General features: G+C 43.9%; 2 protein-coding genes across 2 annotated transcripts in view; one reads left to right on the top strand and one right to left on the bottom strand.

The window, feature by feature from the left end:
- The first annotated feature begins 241 nt into the window (after window positions 1-241).
- Window positions 242-17,586, top strand: TSR2 (TSR2 ribosome maturation factor). Its single transcript, XM_066614167.1, has 5 exons — window positions 242-338; window positions 7,033-7,123; window positions 9,852-9,943; window positions 15,842-16,015; window positions 16,702-17,586. Exons 1-5 carry the CDS (start codon window positions 258-260, stop codon window positions 16,813-16,815), a joined length of 552 nt encoding a protein of 183 aa, XP_066470264.1. The 5' UTR covers window positions 242-257; the 3' UTR covers window positions 16,816-17,586.
- FGD1 (FYVE, RhoGEF and PH domain containing 1) overlaps window positions 17,360-20,524 on the bottom strand; it is a 58,332-nt gene continuing 55,167 nt past the window's right edge. Inside the window, exon 18 of the mRNA XM_066614166.1 lies at window positions 17,360-19,858. Within this exon, the coding sequence (XP_066470263.1) occupies window positions 19,607-19,858 (252 nt within the window). The 3' untranslated portion in view covers window positions 17,360-19,606. The remainder of the gene's footprint in view (window positions 19,859-20,524) is intronic.

The raw sequence follows: 20,524 nt of genomic DNA, 5'->3' as shown, positions 1-20,524 counted from the left end.
GAGTTTCGTGTAACCATCTTGTTAAATCTGGACAGGGGCCGGAATAAGCACGTCCGTGCAGAGCACAGAGCGGGACTCGAACTCGCACTCCGACTCTTCCGTTCGCCGTGGATCGCTCAACGGATCCAGAGCTGCAATCGTTGTTTCTGCGCGCGATTCCTTTGGCCTGCCTCTCCTACGAGCATTGCTCAGGGAGGCCCGTGGAGTCCCGTTCATCGACCATTCGGTGATCGACCCCTGGGCAGCCAAGGCCTGTGATGGCGACGCCGAAGCAGGAGGCACGTGGCCTCTTCCAGAAAGGAGTGGAGGCTGTGCTGGGAAGCTGGCCTGTGCTGCAGGTAGGGCTCGTTGGCCGCAGGTGGACGCAGGCAGAGCAGCTGGGAAAAGGCAGAGGCTCTTGCAGCATCTCAGTGGCTGTCACCCTGATTGAACAATGGCCCTTTCCAGGCAGTAGCCTGCTTTGTAGCAGTGTGCATCATGCATCATGTGCAGTGCAGTGCCTGCTGCCGCTCACTTCTGTGCTGGTTGCTGGTGTGAGTTACTACCTGCTGGTGCTGGTTACTACCTGCGACTTGATCTCACCCTGACTGAACACACTTAAGGTAGGCAAATGACACACAGTGACCCACTGGCAGCCTTTTGGAAATAGGTTTAGGTGAGGTCAGTGTGACTTTCTTCCAGGTGGGTCTGCATTGAAAAGTAACCTTGGTGTTGAAAGCTGAGGCTGCAATCCCCTATGCACTTACCTGGAACTACGTTTGGCCAGTGAGAGGTTGTTGCGGTGACCCTTCAGAATGAACTTGTGCTTGCAGAGTTGAAGGGAAACCTGTATTGGAGAATGTCATTTTCCAGTGGGGCATCCCACCACAACCCACAGAAGTTGCCTTAACTTTGCATTGCTTACCATCACGTGCACTTAGTAGTAAAGCAAATGTGACAAATTTCCCTTCATCAGGCATTGAATGAGACATGTAGCATTTCACTAACTCAGGGCTTTGCAGTTATTATTATTATTATTATTATTATTATTATTATTATTATTATTATTATTATTTGCAAACACCACATTTCTGAGTACGGTATCATCTTTGCAGGTGCATTTTTTTTTAAGTCCCACAGCTTCCAAGGACTGGAGCCCATGCACAGAAGTAGGTGATAGAAACAAAGTTGTTCCTGTGGCAAGAAAGTGGCACCTCCACTGGTTGCTACTTCCTGATTTTTCTTCTGCTCTGCACCCTTCTTATTCAGCCCAGGCCTTTTTTGAAGATCTGGGTGCTGCCCTGGGCTCTTTGGAGGAAGAGCAGTATAAATATGTGAATAACAATAATAAAGAGGAAGCTGAAGCTAATCCTAGTCCCCTAATATGTTTGTGATGCACATGTTCACAAACCCCAGTTTGCCCTCACATGTAGTTTTTACTTCACATCTTTATACATACAGTTAAAACATCTTAGGTGTACACCTAAGGCTAATAAAAATATAAGAACCACTCCTAATTGATCCATGAGTGGCACTGCCTTGTGGGACAAAGGCTCACTATGGCAATCATTGGGAACATAGAGATTGAAAATAGACAATTGCATCTTTCTTGACCTTCTCAGAGTTACCACCACGTTTGCAACCATACTCTTGAATAGCTAGAATTCTACATAGCTGTTACACAGGGTGGGGGGGGGCAGGTGGGAACTGGTGCATATCAATCATCGATTAAATTGTTCTTGGTTTAGGCAAGACTTTCAAACTAAGATAGTTAACTGTATGCACTTCCTACTGTAACATTATGTTTCTTCACTTGGTTTGGTTTTGGCAGCTTTATTATATTATTTATCTTAAATCAGTGTTTCTCAACCAGTGGTACTAGTACCACCAGTGGTAGTTGAGGTGGTGTCCAGTGGTACTCATGGGACCCACAGACCCCCACCGCCTGGCAACAAGAACAGCAATGTAACATGACAAGGAGCAGCTGGAGGCTTGGCTTAGCAGGCACAACTCCAGCATGCACTTCTTGTGTGCTTGAAAAAGACCACCTCTTAATGGTGTTTGTCATGTTGTGTCTGGCCTCCCAATCTGGAAGTAACTGGCAATGACATCATCACCAGTTACTTCCAGTGATACTTCAGTAGGTGGACCATGCAAAGTGGTACAGTGGGAGAGAAATGTTGAGAAATGCTGTCCTAAATCCATTTTTGAGCACATGTTGGCATGTTAAAAATGTGCCCAAAATTAATCTAAAATCTAAATATCTCAACTAATTTTAGAAGCTAATCCCCTTACATATTGAATGAGGTATCTGAATAAATGCAAAACCTTTCATAATGTTCTTGTTACTGTATTTATTAATCAGTTTATGATAGCAAAATATATCCCTACTCCTAGTTTCAGTGGAAAAATGCATCTGTTTTTGTACTGGGCCAATGAGTGAAAGAATCAAACAAAATAAATCTTAATGGAAATCAGAACCTGAGCTAGGAAATGGTCTGTCTTAACAATGAAAATTTATTGGCTATATCATTATAGGGATACATTACAATTGCAGAACATAGTTATGGTTAAAGATCAAGTTATGTGGAAGCAGCAGGAATGGTCTAGAACAGGGGTCTCCAAACTTTTTGGCCAGAGAGCCGCATGAAATATCTGGCATAGTGCTGAGGGCTGGAAAAAAATTTAAATATAAAATTTAAATAAATAAATTAGAGATGGAACTTAGATGAATGAATAAATGAATGAGTGGGCTCATTCACTCAGCTTCTCCAGCCCTCAGAACACCCTCCAGATGCAATCAGAGCACAGCTCTGGGCATGTTCAGTCAAGTGGGCCAGAGACTTTCAGGGAACAAGAGGCTGGTCGCGGGCCGGATAGAAGCTCGCTGCGGGCAGCATCTGGCCCCCAGGCCGGAGTTTGGAGACCTCTGGTCTAGAACAGTGTTTCTCAAACTGTGGGTCGGGACCCACTTGGTGGGTCGTGAGCAAATTTCAGGTGGGTCCCCATTAATTTCAATATTTTACTTTTAATATATTAGACTTGATGCTACCATGGTACGTGACTGCATTTGGGGAAATGTTGCAGACCTGTATATTCTTTTAACAATGATATTAAATGGGACTTACTCCTGGGTAAGTCTGGGTAGGATTGCAGCTTAGGATTGTTAAAACCTTTCTTACTTGATGATGGTACTTCAGGTGGGTTCTGACAAATTCTCTTTCTGAAAAGTGGGTCCTGGTGCTAAATGTGTGAGAACCACTTGTCTAGAAGTACAAAGAAACATCATCCTTTGATTGAGCACATTTCACGCCATTTGCAATGCCTTGTATATTCTTGGATAATTGTTTCAGGATGTTGGCCTTTATGGCTTTTGCCCTGAAACAGGCATCATAGAATACTCAGTAACTGGAGTTCTTGAAGGCAAGATGGGCAATTATACAGTTAGAAAGCACAAGTCCATGTATAAAGATCAGTAATATACACAAGTATATTACTTTTGGTCACTTTTTATATTAAATGGTCACTTTTAGCTATCTTGCAGCTGAAGAGGGCCACCAAGCAATGATGTAATGATAAATTCAGAGGGCAGTGATATGTTCATCATACGCTTAGTATTCCATATGTGGATTGGTGCCCCATTGCTCCAGAGATATGGCATGTGTGTTCCTGATGCTGATAAATTTATAGCAGCTCCTGGCAGAAATGTTTGTGGGGTCTCATAGGCATGCAAGCACACTCTCAATGTGACACAGTCAATATATTTGCAGGGAAAGGGAAAATGTGCCCTAAAAATTCTGAGTATCAACAGAGAAGCACACAACTACACTACTTCTTTCAGATCTGTTTGAGGGACTGATGAACAAATTGGAAATGTTCAAATGCCTTGTCTGTGCAGCCAAACTTACTAAAGTGAAAATAAATAATTCAAGCTATCACCTATTCTCTGCTCACAAAGGTGAGTTTGAGATTCACCAACTGCCCCATACAGAGATAGTTTAAAAAAAACATGCCCAGTGGGCCAGTTACCAGCGTGGTATATGGAAAAGGAAAAGGACCTACGGAAAAGCACCTGCGGACCCAACAAGGAAAGAGTGGGAAGAGCAGAATGAGGAAGAGCTCATAGCAAAAGATTGGGTGAAAGAACAGCTGCATGTCAGGCTATATTGGATGTAGTGGCCTGCAACTGTTCCAGGAGCTGCAAACCGCCCACATGTGTCAACTTGACAAATGGCCTCAGGTGCACTATGTGCAGTTTCACTTTCTGGCTGTGAAAATCAGGCAGAAAGATTAGAAAATCCTGACAGTTTGTCTAAATAAAAAACTGCTGTTCACTTCTGGATTCTAACAAATGTTGCTACTCAATCAAGTGGGGTGATTTGTCCTGCCTTTTGTATGGTATTTTCAGAAACAGAGTTCCTTCTGCAAAGTTTAATCAGGTAGCTGACCTGGGCCCGTTATTGTTTTTTCCTTTAACAGGTGAACTATAAAGAGAAACCCTTTTTTTGGTATTGCCATTTCTTATATTAATAAAAAGGACCAGAATATGAGATGGTATAAAAATGGGGCATCAAAATACAAGTTTCCACTTTTGTTTTGGAAAAAGCAGATTATGTATTAAGATGGACTAAAGAAGCTGTCAATTCCAAACTGAAATCTGTTTGTTAATGGAGTAAATTCTTGCATTGGACTCTCTGGAGGGCTTAACTGGAAAGTCCTATATAAAATAACATTTTAATAGGAGGTTAATACAGAGCTTTAACAGTTTTTTTTAAAAGAAATGCTTATTTGATTTTCCAACAAATTAAATGACACTAATTACAGTTTCTAAAAGTATATACATTTAAAACATTATTTAAAATAATTACTTTTTCTATTGAAACAAATCAAATCAAAAAACCAAGGGTATGACAATAGTATGGCTTATATGAAACCATATGTACCCACTCTCACACTTGTTGGATTCTCGTATTGTCAAATTCAGGGTTGTAGTTAAAATGTAGTGATGGCTCCCCCTGGGGCAAGAGATATGCAAAGCTATCACCTATTTTTGGTCTGTAGGAACCCAGAGCTAACCACTAATCAGAACTAACCTTCATCCACCTGTGTTGTGCCAATGGCCAAAAGTTGAGGCCCTGGTTCGTGGGCTATAGCCTTATCTGAAAGAAGAGCAAAAGAAATATAGACTTGAAGGTCACTAGTTTATGAGTCTCAAATGTGCATGTATATCACATAAGTAGTTTGTGAAATTCATTCCCACCACATTGCAATGGCCTCTAGTTAGTATAATGGGTTTTTGCAGCTCAGTGACAAATGGCTATTATTAGAGGTGTGATTTTTTCAGTTACAGCGAGATAAAAACACATAACACTGCTTTCTGCACTTCTCATTTTTGTAAAACAACAACAGCAACACCCAAACTCTGTGGAAAAAGTAAACCTCGAAGTCTACAAAAAAATAATGGGCTGGACTGGGGGGAGGTGCATGGGTAATGATGGTGGCTGCACCTGCTGACACTATACCACCTATATCATCTACTAGTATACTTTTAAAGCAATTATAGTTTTTAACTATAATTTATAACAATGTGCCCTTGGAATAAAAAATAAAAACACCACTTTCTGCACTTTTCCTCCATGGAAATAAATGAAATCTGCAAAAAAAAAATGTATAACACTTCTAGCTATATTATTATTATTATTATTATTATTATTATTATTATTATTATTATTTAGCCATAACAGCTAAGAGCCTCCACATTTAGTGTTGTAATGACCATGTGCTTAGGGATGGTGTGCTTAGGGATTTTAGAAATGGGCTATGTTCGAATGCCAGATGCAAGGGAGGGCACCAAAATGAGGCCTCTTGTTATCTGGTGCGCTCCCTGGGGCATTTGGTGGACTGCTGTGAGATACAGGAAGCTGGACTAGATGGGCCTATGGCCTGATCCAGTGGGGCTGTTCTTATGTTCTTATAAACAATGAGGAATGGCTACCTCATGTCCTGCTTATGAAATCCCCAGAGGCACCAGACCAGCCACTGTTTGAGCTAGCTTAGATCTTGGATGAATTTATTATAAACATCTGAATGAAGGTTTTTCAATACCTTACCAGGGACCTTACCAATACTAGGGACATAGAGATGCATAGCTCAGTGGTAGAGCATCTTTCAGTGCAGAAGTTCTCAAGTTCAGTCTCCAAAGCCTCTAGTTAAAAGAATCTAAGGGAATGGGAAAGACCTCTGTTTCTGAGACCCTGGAGGAATAACCCGCTTCAACCTCTGAATAACCTCTGAATAACCCTTCAACCTCTGAAACAATGCTGGTGGTGCTTTAGTGGTTCCTGACCCTGAGATGCCCAGTGTCAACCCATCTGGTCATTCTTCCACTGCAGCTAGTCCCTGTTGCAGGACCACTCAGCAAGTCCTTGAGAGATTAGGGATATTCCCAGGTTCTCACCCTCTGGGCTTGGTTCACCCTTCAGTAAGGGGGCACCTCACCAGAACTTAAAGCAGGATGAAAGCAGAGTCAACACATCTCTTCAGACAAAACATGGTTTGTTTACACAGACACTTTGGTTGTCTCAAGTAGTTGGCTTTCTCAGCAATGTGATTTATCGCCAGCTTCTCATACTGAATGGCTCAGAGGTGGCCCTAACATACACTTTAGGCTACTTAGCTCTCTCCCCCTTTTAGTTGGCCACTTTGGAGGGAATGTCAGACCAAACTGCTCTTCTGAAACTTAAAGGATTTTGGAGGGAACCTGCAGTTTCAGTTCTAACCAACTTCATACAAACAGCAAAGGATGCAGGTTTTAACTTCTGCTCATGACAATGCTGGAAACGTGAGCAACAGGTGGTGTTTTTTTTCAGATTATAACCCAGGACAGAAACAGTGTTTGTGCACATGTGTTTTGAGGGCAAAGGAAGGCACGATTGGTCTGCTTTCACCACTCTTAACTTGTTAAGTCTGTCTTCATCCCAAGCAACTTCTCCTTATTGGTCCTCTATGATTCTATACATTTCATGAGTGTGGCCTTGTCTTCTTCTGATGCAGATCGCTGTTGAAAATGGCTTTGGAGGCACATACAGCCAGGAGAAAGCTGAATGGATGGTGGGGGCTGTGGAGCAGTACTTCCAAAGCAATGGTGAGGTACCTAAACAAGATAAAGGCCAATACTATCATATGGCAGTCTTTGAAGCATCTATTGCTTTCTTTTTCTGGGCATGTACAGAAAATGTCTTTTTCTGGAACAATGCTGAGAGTCTGATCCAAGTTCAGCTAATACTTGGAGGGGGGATATCAAGTGGGGTTTGTTTAGCAGCAGCTGAGAGCCCCAACTTTTTCCAGGGCCCACCTGTGGGACTCTTGATTTTATTTGGTGTCATGGCAGAGGCCTAAAGTTGGACTGATCTCAGTGTCCTGGAAGCAGTAACAGCAGAAACAAAACAGGCAGTATAAAGTCAAAATCTTTATTAAAATTTTGAAAACATAAAACAGGAAACCCAGGGCTGTCACTTACAGTGTAATCCTTTATGTGTTTACTCAGAAGTAAGACCAGCTCTGTTCAATAGAGCTTACTCCCAAGTAAGTGTGTATAGGATTGCAGGCTTAATTTCAATCATCTTGAACTCCAGAAGGGTGTCTTGCCACAGTTCCTCCCCACTGGGCCTCCTGCCCGCTTAAGGCTGATTAGTTTCCCTTGTTTAACTCACCAGTGCAGCAAGCAAGAGTCAGGTCCCAGTCCACAGATTCCAAGTAAGTCAGTCTGATCAATGAGAGTTGTCAAATCAAAGTCAATAAGCCACGTCACAGTCCAGAGTCAGTCACCTACCTCCAACCTGCACTCCTTCTACAACCCTTCCTGCCTCAGGAGCTCCTTATATCCCTGAGGGCCCTATTGCCTTCAAGTGGCTGCAGCTGTGCAGCACACTCTGCTGGATGCCCAGGCCTTACCCTTAAAGGGGCCACTGCTGACACCACATCTACCTCCTCGCCAGATCTTCCTCGATTCCAATACAAAGGGACACTTGGTATAACAAAAAGCTGTAGGATCAAGGGCTCATGTTTTACACTGCTCAGAACAATAAAGGGAACACTTAAACAACACATCAGAGATCTGAATGAACGAAATATGCCTATTAAATACTTTGTTCCTGACATAGTTGAATGTGCTGACAACAAAATCACACAACAATCATCAATGGAAATCACATTTATCAACCCATGGAGGTCTGGGTTTGGTGTCATACTCAAAATTGAAGTGGAAAAACACACTACAGGCTGATGCAACTTCGATATAATGTCCATAAAGCAAGTCAAAATGAGGCTCAGTAGTGTGTGTGGCCTCCACGTGCCTGTATGACCTCCCTACAATGCCTGGGCATGCTCCTGATGAGGTGGCGGATAGTCTCCTGAGGGATCGCCTCCCAGACCTGGACTAAAGCATCCGCCAACTCCTGGACAGTCTGTGGTGCAACGTGGCGCTGGTGGATGGAGCGAGACATGATGTCCCAGATGTGCTCAATTGGATTCAGGTCTGGGGAACGGGCGGGCCAGTCCATAGCATCAATGCCTTCATCTTGCAGGAACTGCTGACACACTCCAGCCACATGAGGTCTAGCATTGTCCTGCATTAGGAGGAACCCAGGGCCAACCGCGCCAGCATATGGTCTCAAAAGGGGTCTGAGGATCTCATCTCGGTACCTAATGGCAGTCAGGCTACCTCTGGCGAGCACATGGAGGGCTGTGCGGCCCCCCAAAGAAATGCCACCCCACACCATTACTGACCCACTGCCAAACCGGTCATGCTGGAGGATGTTGCAGGCAGCAGAACGTTCTCCCTGCCGTCTCCAGACTCTGTCACATCTGTCACGTGCTCAGTGTGAACCTGCTTTCATCTGTGAAGAGCACAGGGCACCAGTGGCGAGGTTGCCAATCTTTGTGTTCTCTGGCAAATGCCAAACGTCCTGCACGGTGTCGGGCTGTCAGCACAACCCCCACCTGTGGACGTCGGGCCCTCATGGAGTCTGTTTCTGACCATTTGAGCAGACACATGCACATTTGTGGCCTGCTGGAGGTCATTTTGCAGGGCTCTGACAGTGCTCCTCCTGTTCCTCCTGGCACAAAGGCGGAGGTAGCGGTCCTGATGCTGGGTTGTTGCCCTCCTACAGCCTCCTCCACATCTCCTGGTGTACTGGCCTGTCTCCTGGTAGTGCCTCCATGCTCTGGACACTACACTGACAGACACAGTAAACCTTCTTGCCACAGCTCGCACTGATGTGCCATCCTGGATGAGCTGCACTACCTGAGCCACTTGTGTGGGTTGCAGACTCCGCCTCATGCTGCCACTAGAGTGACAGCACCACCAGCATTCAAAGGTCACCCAAACATCAGCCAGAAAGCATAGGGACTGCAAAGTGGTCTGTGGTCACCACCTGCAGAACCACTCCTTTATTGGGGGTGTCTTGTTACTTGCCTATGATTTCCACCTGTTGTCTACTCCATTTGTGCAACAGCATGTGAACTTGATTGTCAGTCGGTGGACAGTTTGATTTCACAGAAGTGTGATTGACTTGGAGTGACATTGTGTTGTTTAGGTGTTCCCTTTATTGTTTTGAGCAGTGTATATTTCTACCTCTGGAAAGAGAATGAAGTTTAGCGCTTTTCGGAGGGAGGGCTGGGAGCCAGGATTCATGACGAGTCCTGTATTCTGGAAGGGCTGTTTTGGTTTGGCAGGTTAGAGTTGAACAAGGCAGTGGTTTAGCAGGTTAGATTCCTCCCTTTATGGCTCTCTCAGGACATTTTTGGTCACTTGCATTTTTAAAATTGTCCTTCACATTACAATATCTGATGCTTTTTCCACCTTGGTGCAGCTAACCTGGAGCAAGAGGAGGTGGAGGATTTCCTTGCTGAACTGATGAACAACGAATTTGACACCATAATAGAAGATGGTAGCTTGGTCCAGGTATTTCATTCACTAAGGAAGAATCAGTCTAGCTAGGTTTGCCATCGATAGATTAATCCAGTGGTTCTCAAACTCTCTAGGAGAGTTTGAGAGCCAGTAAGTCCTTGCAGGGGCGGGGGGAGGAGGCAGCGGGGGCGGGAGGGAAGGCACTTCCCCTTAGTCTCCCTGGGGTGCGGGGAGCCCGGCACGACTTCTGGCAGGGCTCCCTGTAGCAGGGAAAGTGGATGCGGAGTGATCACGCTCCACTTCTGCGGGGCGTGATCACTCTGCATCCACTTCCCCTGCTCCGGGGAGCCCTGCCAGAAATTGCTTTCCCCCCCACTTCTAGGCTGCCCCCGCCCCTTAAGGGGGCAGAGACTAGGGCCCTCAGGCTGGGGCGTCGTGACGCCCCAGTTTGAATAGCACTGGATGAATCAATTAACAACCTTTGTACATTTATAATAAAAAAAAGCAGCACAGATGAATGAAACAATGCATTTTTAAAAAATGTATTTTTCATATATGTGCTTATAAAAATTGCAGTAGTACCTTGGAAGAGGCAACCTCTTGCACTCTCATAGAGGAGGAAATGTCATTTTTGAGATTGTGGCTGCTGAGAAATATACATGCACCATGTTAAAAACGATAAAGAAATGCTTTTTCTTCATTTCTAATATTTCTAATGTGCAAATTTATGCACATTTATAGATGTTTTAATTGATTGAATAAAATTTATTTCACTAAGATTTATTTAACCAGGTAACGACCCTAAGCCAACAAGCCCTTCTCTTCCCTACACCTGATTTCCTGTCTTCTTAGGGTTATCATACAGTTTGAAAAGTATGGTATTAATAAGGGCTGTACAAGTCTTTGCAATGGGACTCCTCCCAGTTCATGTTGCCTTTTGAAAATGTAAGAACTCTTCTCCCCTTTGTCTAGTTCTGTATTTCCAGGGATTTTTTTTTTTGTATGGAGTCATATGTATGGAGCATTCAGTCATATGAGTCCCCACCTGTCGTCTGAAGCAGCCAAGAAACAGATTGACTTCAGTTGTTGTTTGTGAGAAGTAGGCCTCCTGCTCACAAATATCCATCTCTCTTCCTTCGCTGTTGCTTTCCTTTTGGCTCAAATGTGATTTGGCACCTTCTTATCTTCTTATTCTGCACCTATCCAGAGCCAGTCTTAGGCATGTGCATTTTGCCATGTTGCAGCATTTGCTGACAGTTACTCTTAAGTGACAGGATGGGTTTGACAACAAAAGTGAGTACAGCATACAGCATTTGAACAGGGCATTGAGACTTTGATGTTTCCATCCTGAAGTCTGGAAGTCTTAAGAGATCCCATGGCTAAAGAGCACCAGAAGAGCATCAAGCCCAAGCTCCCACATGTCAAGCCCAACCTCCCACAATCAGAAAAGGAGCAAGGTTGCAAGTCCACAAAAAAGCCCCAGGGCTGATAGCCAATCTTGAGTTGAGATTGCTTTCCATGCATTCTTAAGCAAAACCCTGTCACTAACTTTCTCCAAAGGAACTTTAAGGAGGGAATCTTTGCCTATTATAAAGCAAAATGCACATTTTACAACCAGATGGAGGAATTCTACAAATCTATCATCAGTCAAATAAGTGATGCACCAAGAGATTTGAGAGTTGGTGTTTACAAAGGCTTTCTGCCTCTATGAGAGATAGAAACTGGAAAGAAAACTGAAATTTGTAGAAATCTGATGAATGCACTCTGTGAAGCCCTAGAAGCCAATATCAAATTGCAAATTCTAGCACAGCAACTAGTTCCTGCATAGGACTGTGTGGAGGAGTTTCATGTTCTCTGTATCTTAAGCTCATTTTGGTTTGGATTGGTTCTTCTGCCTTTTAAGATTAAGGCCTGCTTTTCTAGTCACGCCTCCTGTTCCAACCATCTTTCCATTCTACTTTCATATAATTAAGTCTGATATGTTGGCAGTGTTTTAATCTAGACTTGTCTACTTGGATGACCTGGTTGCAGCTTACCACTGTGGGGCACTCTTGCTCCATACACTGAGCTATTGCAAAGAGGGCAGAGAAGGAAATGTCAGATCAAGTTGCAAAACAGATCCATGGAGTCAAATGGTGGCTCCTGCATACTGTTTCTCAACTTTTGAAATCTAGAGGATGGTAAGACAAAGGCAGATTTTCTTTTTGTCTCCAGAACAAGAAATTATATCTTAAAACTACTGGCTTAAAGATCTCAGAGGATGAGATACTACCTAAAATTTAAAACGTGTGCTTGATTTTTGACTACAGTAGATTTTATTCAATCAGTTGAGAGCCTATGTGGTGTAGTGGCTAGCTAGAGTGTTGCTCTTAGAGCAGTGAGACCAAGTTCCACACTCCTGCTGAGCCACAGAACTAACTGGGTGACCTTGAACCTGTTTTTATTATTATTATTATTATTATTATTATTATTATTATTATTATTATTATTATTATTATTAATAATAATAATAATAATAATAAAACAGGCCTTTCTTGGTCTTTATTCAAGACTTTATTCAAGGCGGTTTACATAGGCAGGCTGTTTAAATCCCCGTAGGGATTTTTACAATTGAAAGAAGGTTCTATCTTACAAGAACCACAACATTCAGATGTTTCACTCTGATCTGGCTTCACATTCTGGCCTCCATCCTCCCACGCTCAGAGCAGATGGAATAATTCGGCTCAGCTTGTCAGCTGCTTCAAGGTCGCACGGTGCCGGTGGTCTTGAACTGGCGACCTTGTGGATGTTATCTTCAGGCAAATGGAGGCTCTACCCTTTAGACCAGACCTCCTGCCCATTATTAATATAATATAATATTATTATTATATAATATAATAATAATAATAATAGAGGTATTTATATACTGCTTTCTTGATCGTCAGATTTCTCCTCAGACTTTAATCCAAGGCGGTTTACATAGGCAGGCTGTTCTAAACCCCCGCAGGGATTTTTACAATTGAATAGTTCTAGTCTTTCATAGAACTCCTCGTTCCAGCTGGATTCCTTCTGGGTTTGGCCTCTCTCTGGCCCTTCGCCTCCCATGCTCCACTTGACGGCAACTCCTCTCTGCCAGGTTCAGCTCATCAGTATATCAACGTGTTGTCAGTTCTCAGATACTTCCAGTTGTTTCTAACTGGCAGCCTCAGATCTTCAGGCATACAAGGCGGCTGCTCTACCAACTGAGCCAGACTTCCTGCCCATCTAACCTTCTCCATCTAACCTTTCTCATGGTTTATCTCCATCTAACCTTCCTCACAGGAGATAAAATGTGAGGTCAGGGGACTCATTATTCTGTTCTGATCTCTTTGGAGGAAGTCAAATTAAAAAAAAAAACCATCACTGAGTATCTGAAGCAGATGAACCCTAACTGCAAATACATTCAAAGAATACTAATTTCCAGTTGGATTGAATTCCAGATTTTCCCTCTTCTTGCAAAATAGCCCTTAAAGCTGTTCAACAGATCTGCCAATGGAAAATGGGACAAAGTTCCCTCCATCACCAGTAGTGTAGCTAATGATCGTGTAGCCCAGTGCCAAGCTCAGAATGATGTCCTGGAAATAATGTCACAACTAGAAGGCTTTTTAAAAAGTGAAAATTGGGAGAAAAATCACTTCCTCCCCCCCCCCCCCAAGCAGCTCGCTACCCACTTGTTCTGTCGCTTCCCCCAAGCCGGTGAAATAGTTAAGGCATCTACCTGCTACCTGGGGTCAAAGAAGATTTTGCAGCCTCCCTCCTTGACAAAATAAAATTTATTTAAGTAAATAAATAAAAAGTCTGCCTTTTATTGGTTAGAACTACTGTGCTGGGGTGAAGAAAGATGGTTATTCTCCCCCTGCTGAATACAAGAGGAGCATCACTTGAAAAAGTGTCTCTTTACCCAGTTAGCAGGGGTAACTGTATTACGATACATGGAAATGAGAGCTGACTTATATTAACGCCTTATTGGTTCCATGCTGTATCATAATAACATCTCGTTGACTTTCAGAACAATCAGTCTCATAGGTTGGTTTTGAGTTAAGAAAATCCACTTTTTGTTTCATAAGGCATTGTGTTTTCTTTTTCTGGTTAATTGGTCATAACTTTTGGTAGAATATGGATATTCAAATACTGTTTGTTTCATTGCATTCTGCATTAAGTTACCTTTTCAATGATATATAACATGATGGTATTATTCGTACATGCCAAGATTTTCACAATTTTGGCAACTAGTATCAAGCTCAGCTTGTTGCCCCCCTAAAGTTTGATGCCCAGTATAATTGCTACCCCCTGCACCCCCTTAGCTATGCCACTGTCCATCACACTTTCTGATTTTGCCACTGGAGGGATGTTTATACCAAGACCCTAGCATTCCAGACTCTGCATTTGTGGGGAAGTGTGTTGGGAGTAACATCCTCATTATCTACCATTCTCTCTGTCAAACACCCTTATGGTTCTACCACTTTAAAAAATTGTGATTGAATAAAAAAATGCAATTACTCTTAAGGTTTCCCTCTTCAAGGCCAACTGCAACCGCTCCGCCCAACAGCTTGGCTTAGAAGTATCTAGCAACATGGGCTAAAAAAGTTGGCAGGCATGTATCCTAACATTTTCCATTCACACATAGATGTATGTATTCCTTCTGATTGTGGTCCCATGCAACAGCTTTCATTACCAAGTTGCGTTTAACTTAGCTATCCTTCCCTCTGTTTTATGTACAATATATTTATTGAATGTGCCATTTGCTCTTCTGTAAGAGTTCAGTAATCTGAAATCAGCAGTGTAGAATTGTTTTATTTTCTTCACTTTTAATTTGTAGTTATATTGTAGTGTTGTGTTTCTTCCTCTTTGTATTTTCTCAGCGAGAGTGAGTTCAGGATAGGAGAGCCCTGAACAAAGGACCATTCAGAGAGAGAGAGGTCTCTGGGAGAGCTTTTTAACCTTTTTGGGTTGTTTTTTTTTTTTTATGAGTATCACTTTTCCAACTGCCATTTTCTCCAGAGCATGGCTTCTGTGTGTTGTATGGGCACATCCCCATGCAGCCATTTCTGTAGCAAAAGAAAGACTTCTTCAGTTATAGCTATTGCCTGGTCACTCCTCAACTCTGCATCCTTATTCCCCAGCCTGCATCTCTTTTGAAACGTAAGGTCTGCGCTCTCACCCAGCTGCTTACTGCTGCCCCAGCTACCTTGATCCCTGTGTCAGTATCAGACAGAATAATTGGCAAGGCCATACCATCCTTGGTAACCTTACTACTGGTTGAAAAATACTGCTCTAAGATCTTTCTTATTAAGCGGCATTCTTATCAGGGCCTGGCAACTTGCTCGAAGAACAACCCTAGGCCCAAAGCAATTCCCGTCTTCTAACTTGCACTCACCCCTCTCAACAGTGCTGAGAGATGCATTGGGGGAGTAGGAAGCAACAGTTGGCCATCCCAAGTATATTTTTTCCTTTATCCTTGGTTGGTTGGCAACCTTCAGTCTCGAAAGACTATGGTATAAGCCTACAGCACCCGGTATTCCTAGGCGGTCTCCCATCCAAGTACTAACCAGGCCTGACCCTGCTTAGCTTCCAAGATCAGACAAGATCGGGCACGTGCAGGGTAACAGTTGCTGCTCTTTGATGTTACTGCATTTTTAATATTGTTATGTCTACCAGTGTTGGTAGTAAACACACAGATAAACTAAGAACTAGGCATTAGTTCTCCACTCTAGGAATAGTGTGTGGTCTAGTTGTTGGCAACCTTCAGTCTCGAAAGACTATGGTATCGCGCTCTGAAAGGTGGTTCTGGAACAGCGTCTAGTGTGGCTGAAAAGGCCAATTCGGGAGTGAATTGAGTGTGTGGTCTAATAGGAGAGAATTACGATGAGTTTCTTAACAGCTCTATGCAGTGTGCTGGCCTCTGAGAGATGTGTCCCTCTTCCCACACTGTAGGTAAGCCAGCAGCTATGCCTGTTCTTCAGTCAGTGCCAACAGGGAGACAGAGAAGCAGTGCATGAAGCCATTGCCCGGCTGAAACAGAAGGCAAAAGCGGCCAAGATGGCAGCTGCAAAATCCCAGCCAGCTGAGGAAAGCAGCAGTGAAGAAGAACAGGAGGCTGAAGAAGAGGTATTGCTGGCATAGTTCTCTGTGGGGGAAGTTGTATGTAGGACACCCCAGCAATGCCAGTAGGGTTGTTTGTGTTCTGCTGAAGAAAGGGTGAAGAATGGGGGACGATGACGACTGCTTGATTCAACCCTAAGAGAAGGCAAATGTTGCACTATCAGTGTGCCAGCAACTGGCTTGTTTTGTATAATTATCCTCATCTCAGCTTCTTCAGAATTTAAGACTGGGAGAATGGCATAAAGATAAGTAGTGATAAGAGAGGGAACAGAGCTAGAGGCCCTGAAGGAGGGACAGCAAGCCTCTCTAGCCCAGAACAAGGCACCAGAACACTGGAACCTTTTGGACGTATATTCCCTGCATATTTGTCAAATGGTAATTAGAAAGTGGCTTTTAATTCAGAATGCTTTTCAAGAACTGAAATTGTGTGGATAGGCGTGGATATTGTGCTTTTGTAGGTTTGATCAGGATCCTGTTTTTCCAAGTTAATTTCAAGAACGCAATTCCAGTCTACTCCTTGTATCATTTGTCAGACCGTAAGAGCTAGAATCAGGGGTTGTTCTTTTTAACAGGAATAATTTCTTAAAAAACAAAGAAAGAAACCCTGTGGTGGTTTGAATTTGCAGAAGGCAGTTGCAGGTGTCAGTTCAATCATTTATGCAGCTGGTTCCTTTCTTTTCGCACCTCCCTAGGCCATGGATTGCAGTGCCGCTCCTAGCATGAATGGATCACAGCCCAGCCTGTCTCCTCCCCCGGGCCCTGATGGTGGTGAAGATGGTTGGACTTTGGTAAAGAAGAAGAAATGAGCAGCAAAGGGACAGACACAGTGACTGCGGGACTCCTGCTTGGACTCCTGCAGCAGGACCATTGCTGTGTGGGGTAACGCAGCTGTGTTCTGCCAAGGCTTGGCTATTTCTTTGCAAATTTATGAAAGGGATGGCTGGAAATGGCAGAGGTGCTTTCAGTTTTAGTGAAAGCACAGTCCCTTAAGGATCCTGCACACACACTGCTGCTAGTTCTTTTGTTTCTGCTTGGCACAACCTCTCTTGCACTGAATGGGATCCAGGAACAGTGGCATAAAAGCTTTCAGATCTTTAAAGCTATTTCATCTTCAGCAAGTGGGAGGCCATCTTCTGCTTCTGCCACCTTCCTGTGATTTGAAATGCTCATTGACAGCAACACAGGTTCTTTTTGCAGGGCAAGACCCTTTCTCTCTACCCCACCTTGGTCTTTATGGCACTGATTTCAAGATGGCAACAGCCCTGCCCCTTATTCAACCAGGCAGGCCCCTGGAAGACAAAAATTAGATTGACCAATCACCAGAAGGGAAAGATTGTATTCTTGCTCCTATTTAAACAAAGAGATGAGTATAACAGAAAAGACAAAGTCCTGTATTTTTTAAAAAAAATTATGGACAATGGAAAACAAAATCCAACAATGAAACAAGAAAGTAAATTGGACAATACACACATCTTGGTTGTGGGACTGAGTGCTTCTGTCAATTGAAGCCCCCCTTCCCTAACCATTGTAGTGGCCAGCCACTGTAAATGAGCAACAATAAAATATTATTTTGGTAAGATTTTGTATATCCCTTAATACTGAGGCTTCTTTTTTAATATAAAAGTTACATGCACTAGCTCTACACCACGGAGGGCAGGGTAAGACAAAGTATAGGGTTGGTCCCCTGGGCACCAACAGCACCACCAGGAAACCTGCATAAAACAGGGCAAAGGATCCCTTTGCAAAAGGACAGATCACCCTCCCACCTCACTTGTAAGTCAAAGTGGTAGCAGTACAGATAAGAGGGAGGAGGAGAATATCAGTTGTTTTAAGTGCATCATATTGAGGAGGGGAGGCAACTGCATAAGGTTGTGTGTGGGGAGAGGTTTATTGCCTCCTTTTAAAAGCAGTCCTGTCATCTTGACATAATCCTGCACAGCACCCTTTGCTGCTTAGCAGGGGGCTTGCCTATTGCAAGGTAGTAGAAACCCCACCTCTTTTTGTAGGCTTTCTAAACAGCTATTAGCTATGGTAGGTCACTGTTCAGGGGCAGTATTTCTCAGGCAATGGGAACAAACAACAGGAGATGGCTATTGTGCTTATATCCTAATGTGTGAGATTCCAGAGGCATTTGGTTATCTGCTGTTGCAGGCAGAACAGGAAGGGGCTGGATCTTAACCTGATTCAGGCAAGGCAATTCTCACATTCACATTTAAATGAATGGAAGTTTTACCATTCAGGTTCTTGGGTAAGGCTTGGTTGTATTTCAACTTTTAGCACTCTCTTACTGACAGGAAATAATCTTGTGACAAAGCTATCCATAGTGAAATTTGCTCCCTTTCACTGTGTGCACATTCCTTGTGCCCCGTTTTCAACAAGCTACCTTTCCCAGGTTTCTTTTAGAGGGCTGGCAAACGATAAAAGTGGAGATGTATAAGACTGTATTGCATTCTCATGTTGTGAAAGCACCTGGGAGCATAATCTGCCTTTTTAAATAAAAGTCCCAACCACCAACTGGCAGACTGGGCAATACATAAATGTTACCTGCAGTGTGTGCAGCTCCATTCACTTTAGCAGGGCTTGCACAGAAAAAGTCTTCAGTGGGTTATGCCTTTCTGGACCCCAGCATTAACCCCAGTCCAGAGAACTGGCGAGGAGAGAAAATGTATGATGGCCCACCCTCAAGGGCAGGAAAGAGGGTTGGCTCATGCAAGAGGGGAAACTGACGTACTGTAAACGAGGTAACTGAGCCTAGGTAGTTCTGCCTTCTTCAGGCTAGCCCTCATCTCCCAGCCTGCATGAGCTTAATGAAAACCAGTTCTGGTCTTGGCATGAAAGGCTTCAAGTCATAACACAGGAAAGCTCATCTGCTCAGTTTTTGAGGCAGAGTGAAAAGTTTTTGAGGCAGAGTGAGCTTTTTGGACCTCAAAGGTGTGTGATAAAGCATCACATTAGGAAACAAATCCTACCTAGTTTCATACATTGGGCAGGGGCATAACAATTGAGGCAAGCAAATGTCACCTAGAGAGCACCCCCCCCCATGGTGTGCACACACACACTTCCATTCCAGTAAAATAATTAGTTTCACACTGATTTTCAATTTGACCTCCTCTTCATCTGAAACTACTGCAGTGGGTACATATTCAGTAAGTGCTAAATAAGCAGTGGGGAGTGGAAGAACAGATCTTGGTCCAAAATGTAATGGAGGAGGAAGCACTGGTAGGTGGGGAAAGGCTGGGAACAAATCCCCTATCATGGATCAGTTTCCCCCTGCACAGAGGATGATAGGAAAGAGAAGGCCAGTATTGGTTACCATGGGCAACAGCAGGGACAGGAACTGGCCTGGAGCAATCTCAGTGCATGTGCATAACCTCTGCAGGTGGCAATGGCAGGGAAAGGTCATGGCTAAGAACAGTCTTTATGACAGTGGCAGAAGGTGATCCCTGGCAGGCCATCCATGCTGACTAAGAAAGGAAAGAAGGGAAGAAAGTGCCAGAGAGTGAGAGAGAGAAAATGTTCAAGTATACTGGTCTGAGAACAGTAAGCAGTTCCCAAGTTGGGCAGAGTCAGTTATTCCTAATTCCCCAGCCTCCATATCTAGGTTCTCTCTGCCTCCATATCTTCGTCTGCTTCCAGGATGGAAGGTGGTCCCTTGCCTTCTTCTCCACGGCCTGCCCGGCTCAGCACCTCCATCCATCGTTGTCTCAGCTCCTCTGTCTCAGGGCTGAAGTACCAGCACAGGTGGCTCTGGCTGATCCGGAAGGCATGGCGTCGATCCACCCGCTCACCAGGCTCCGGAAGATTCACTTCAAAACCAATCAGAGGCATCGATCGCTGGGCCTTTACGTCCTGCAAGAGGATGAACAGACAGACAGGTCAAAAGATCAGGCCCCAGGGTATGGTCTGAGAAGCTTGGGAATCCCACACAAGCTGCCCTGAGTTCTGGCATGGAAAAATGGCAGAATGTAAATAATAAAATACAATCAGCATGAAACATTGCTACTCTGGTATAGATTAATTGCCTGTCTTTCTAGCGCTGGCCACATATATGTCTTAAGGTGGTTCATAGCCAGACTGGTCAGCATTCTTAAGTGGTGAACCCTTTCTGTCCCTCCCAGATGCTCGTATGGGAAGAGCATTGTCTTGGGATGCCTCCACGGTGGTGTGACACACCAACCCATTCCTACTCAGGGGCCTGCATGTAGAGGTGGAAGAAGATCTGAAGACCTTCTGCAGTAGTCCTTTACGTTAAGCCAAGGGCTTTGCCTCCCCGGAAGAGCAATGGTCCCACAGCCATCAGCAGTACTGCTGCAACAGTCTTGTATTCTACTGAAGTCTTCTATGAGTAGTCACAGGCGATACCAATCGCATCTCCTCCTAAGTCTGTTCAACCTTCCTCCCTCTGATGCCAAGCTGCTGGTGTTAAAAATGCCCAGAAGCCAGGCACCCCTACAAATCAGTAGCATCTTCCCTTGAATGAAAATAAAGGTCCTCCTCCCTGCTCCAAACTCAGCC

Source organism: Tiliqua scincoides, chromosome 2 (genome assembly GCF_035046505.1).
Source record: "Tiliqua scincoides isolate rTilSci1 chromosome 2, rTilSci1.hap2, whole genome shotgun sequence".
Lineage (NCBI taxonomy): Eukaryota > Metazoa > Chordata > Lepidosauria > Squamata > Scincidae > Tiliqua > Tiliqua scincoides.
This window is presented reverse-complemented; position numbering and strand designations above follow the sequence as displayed.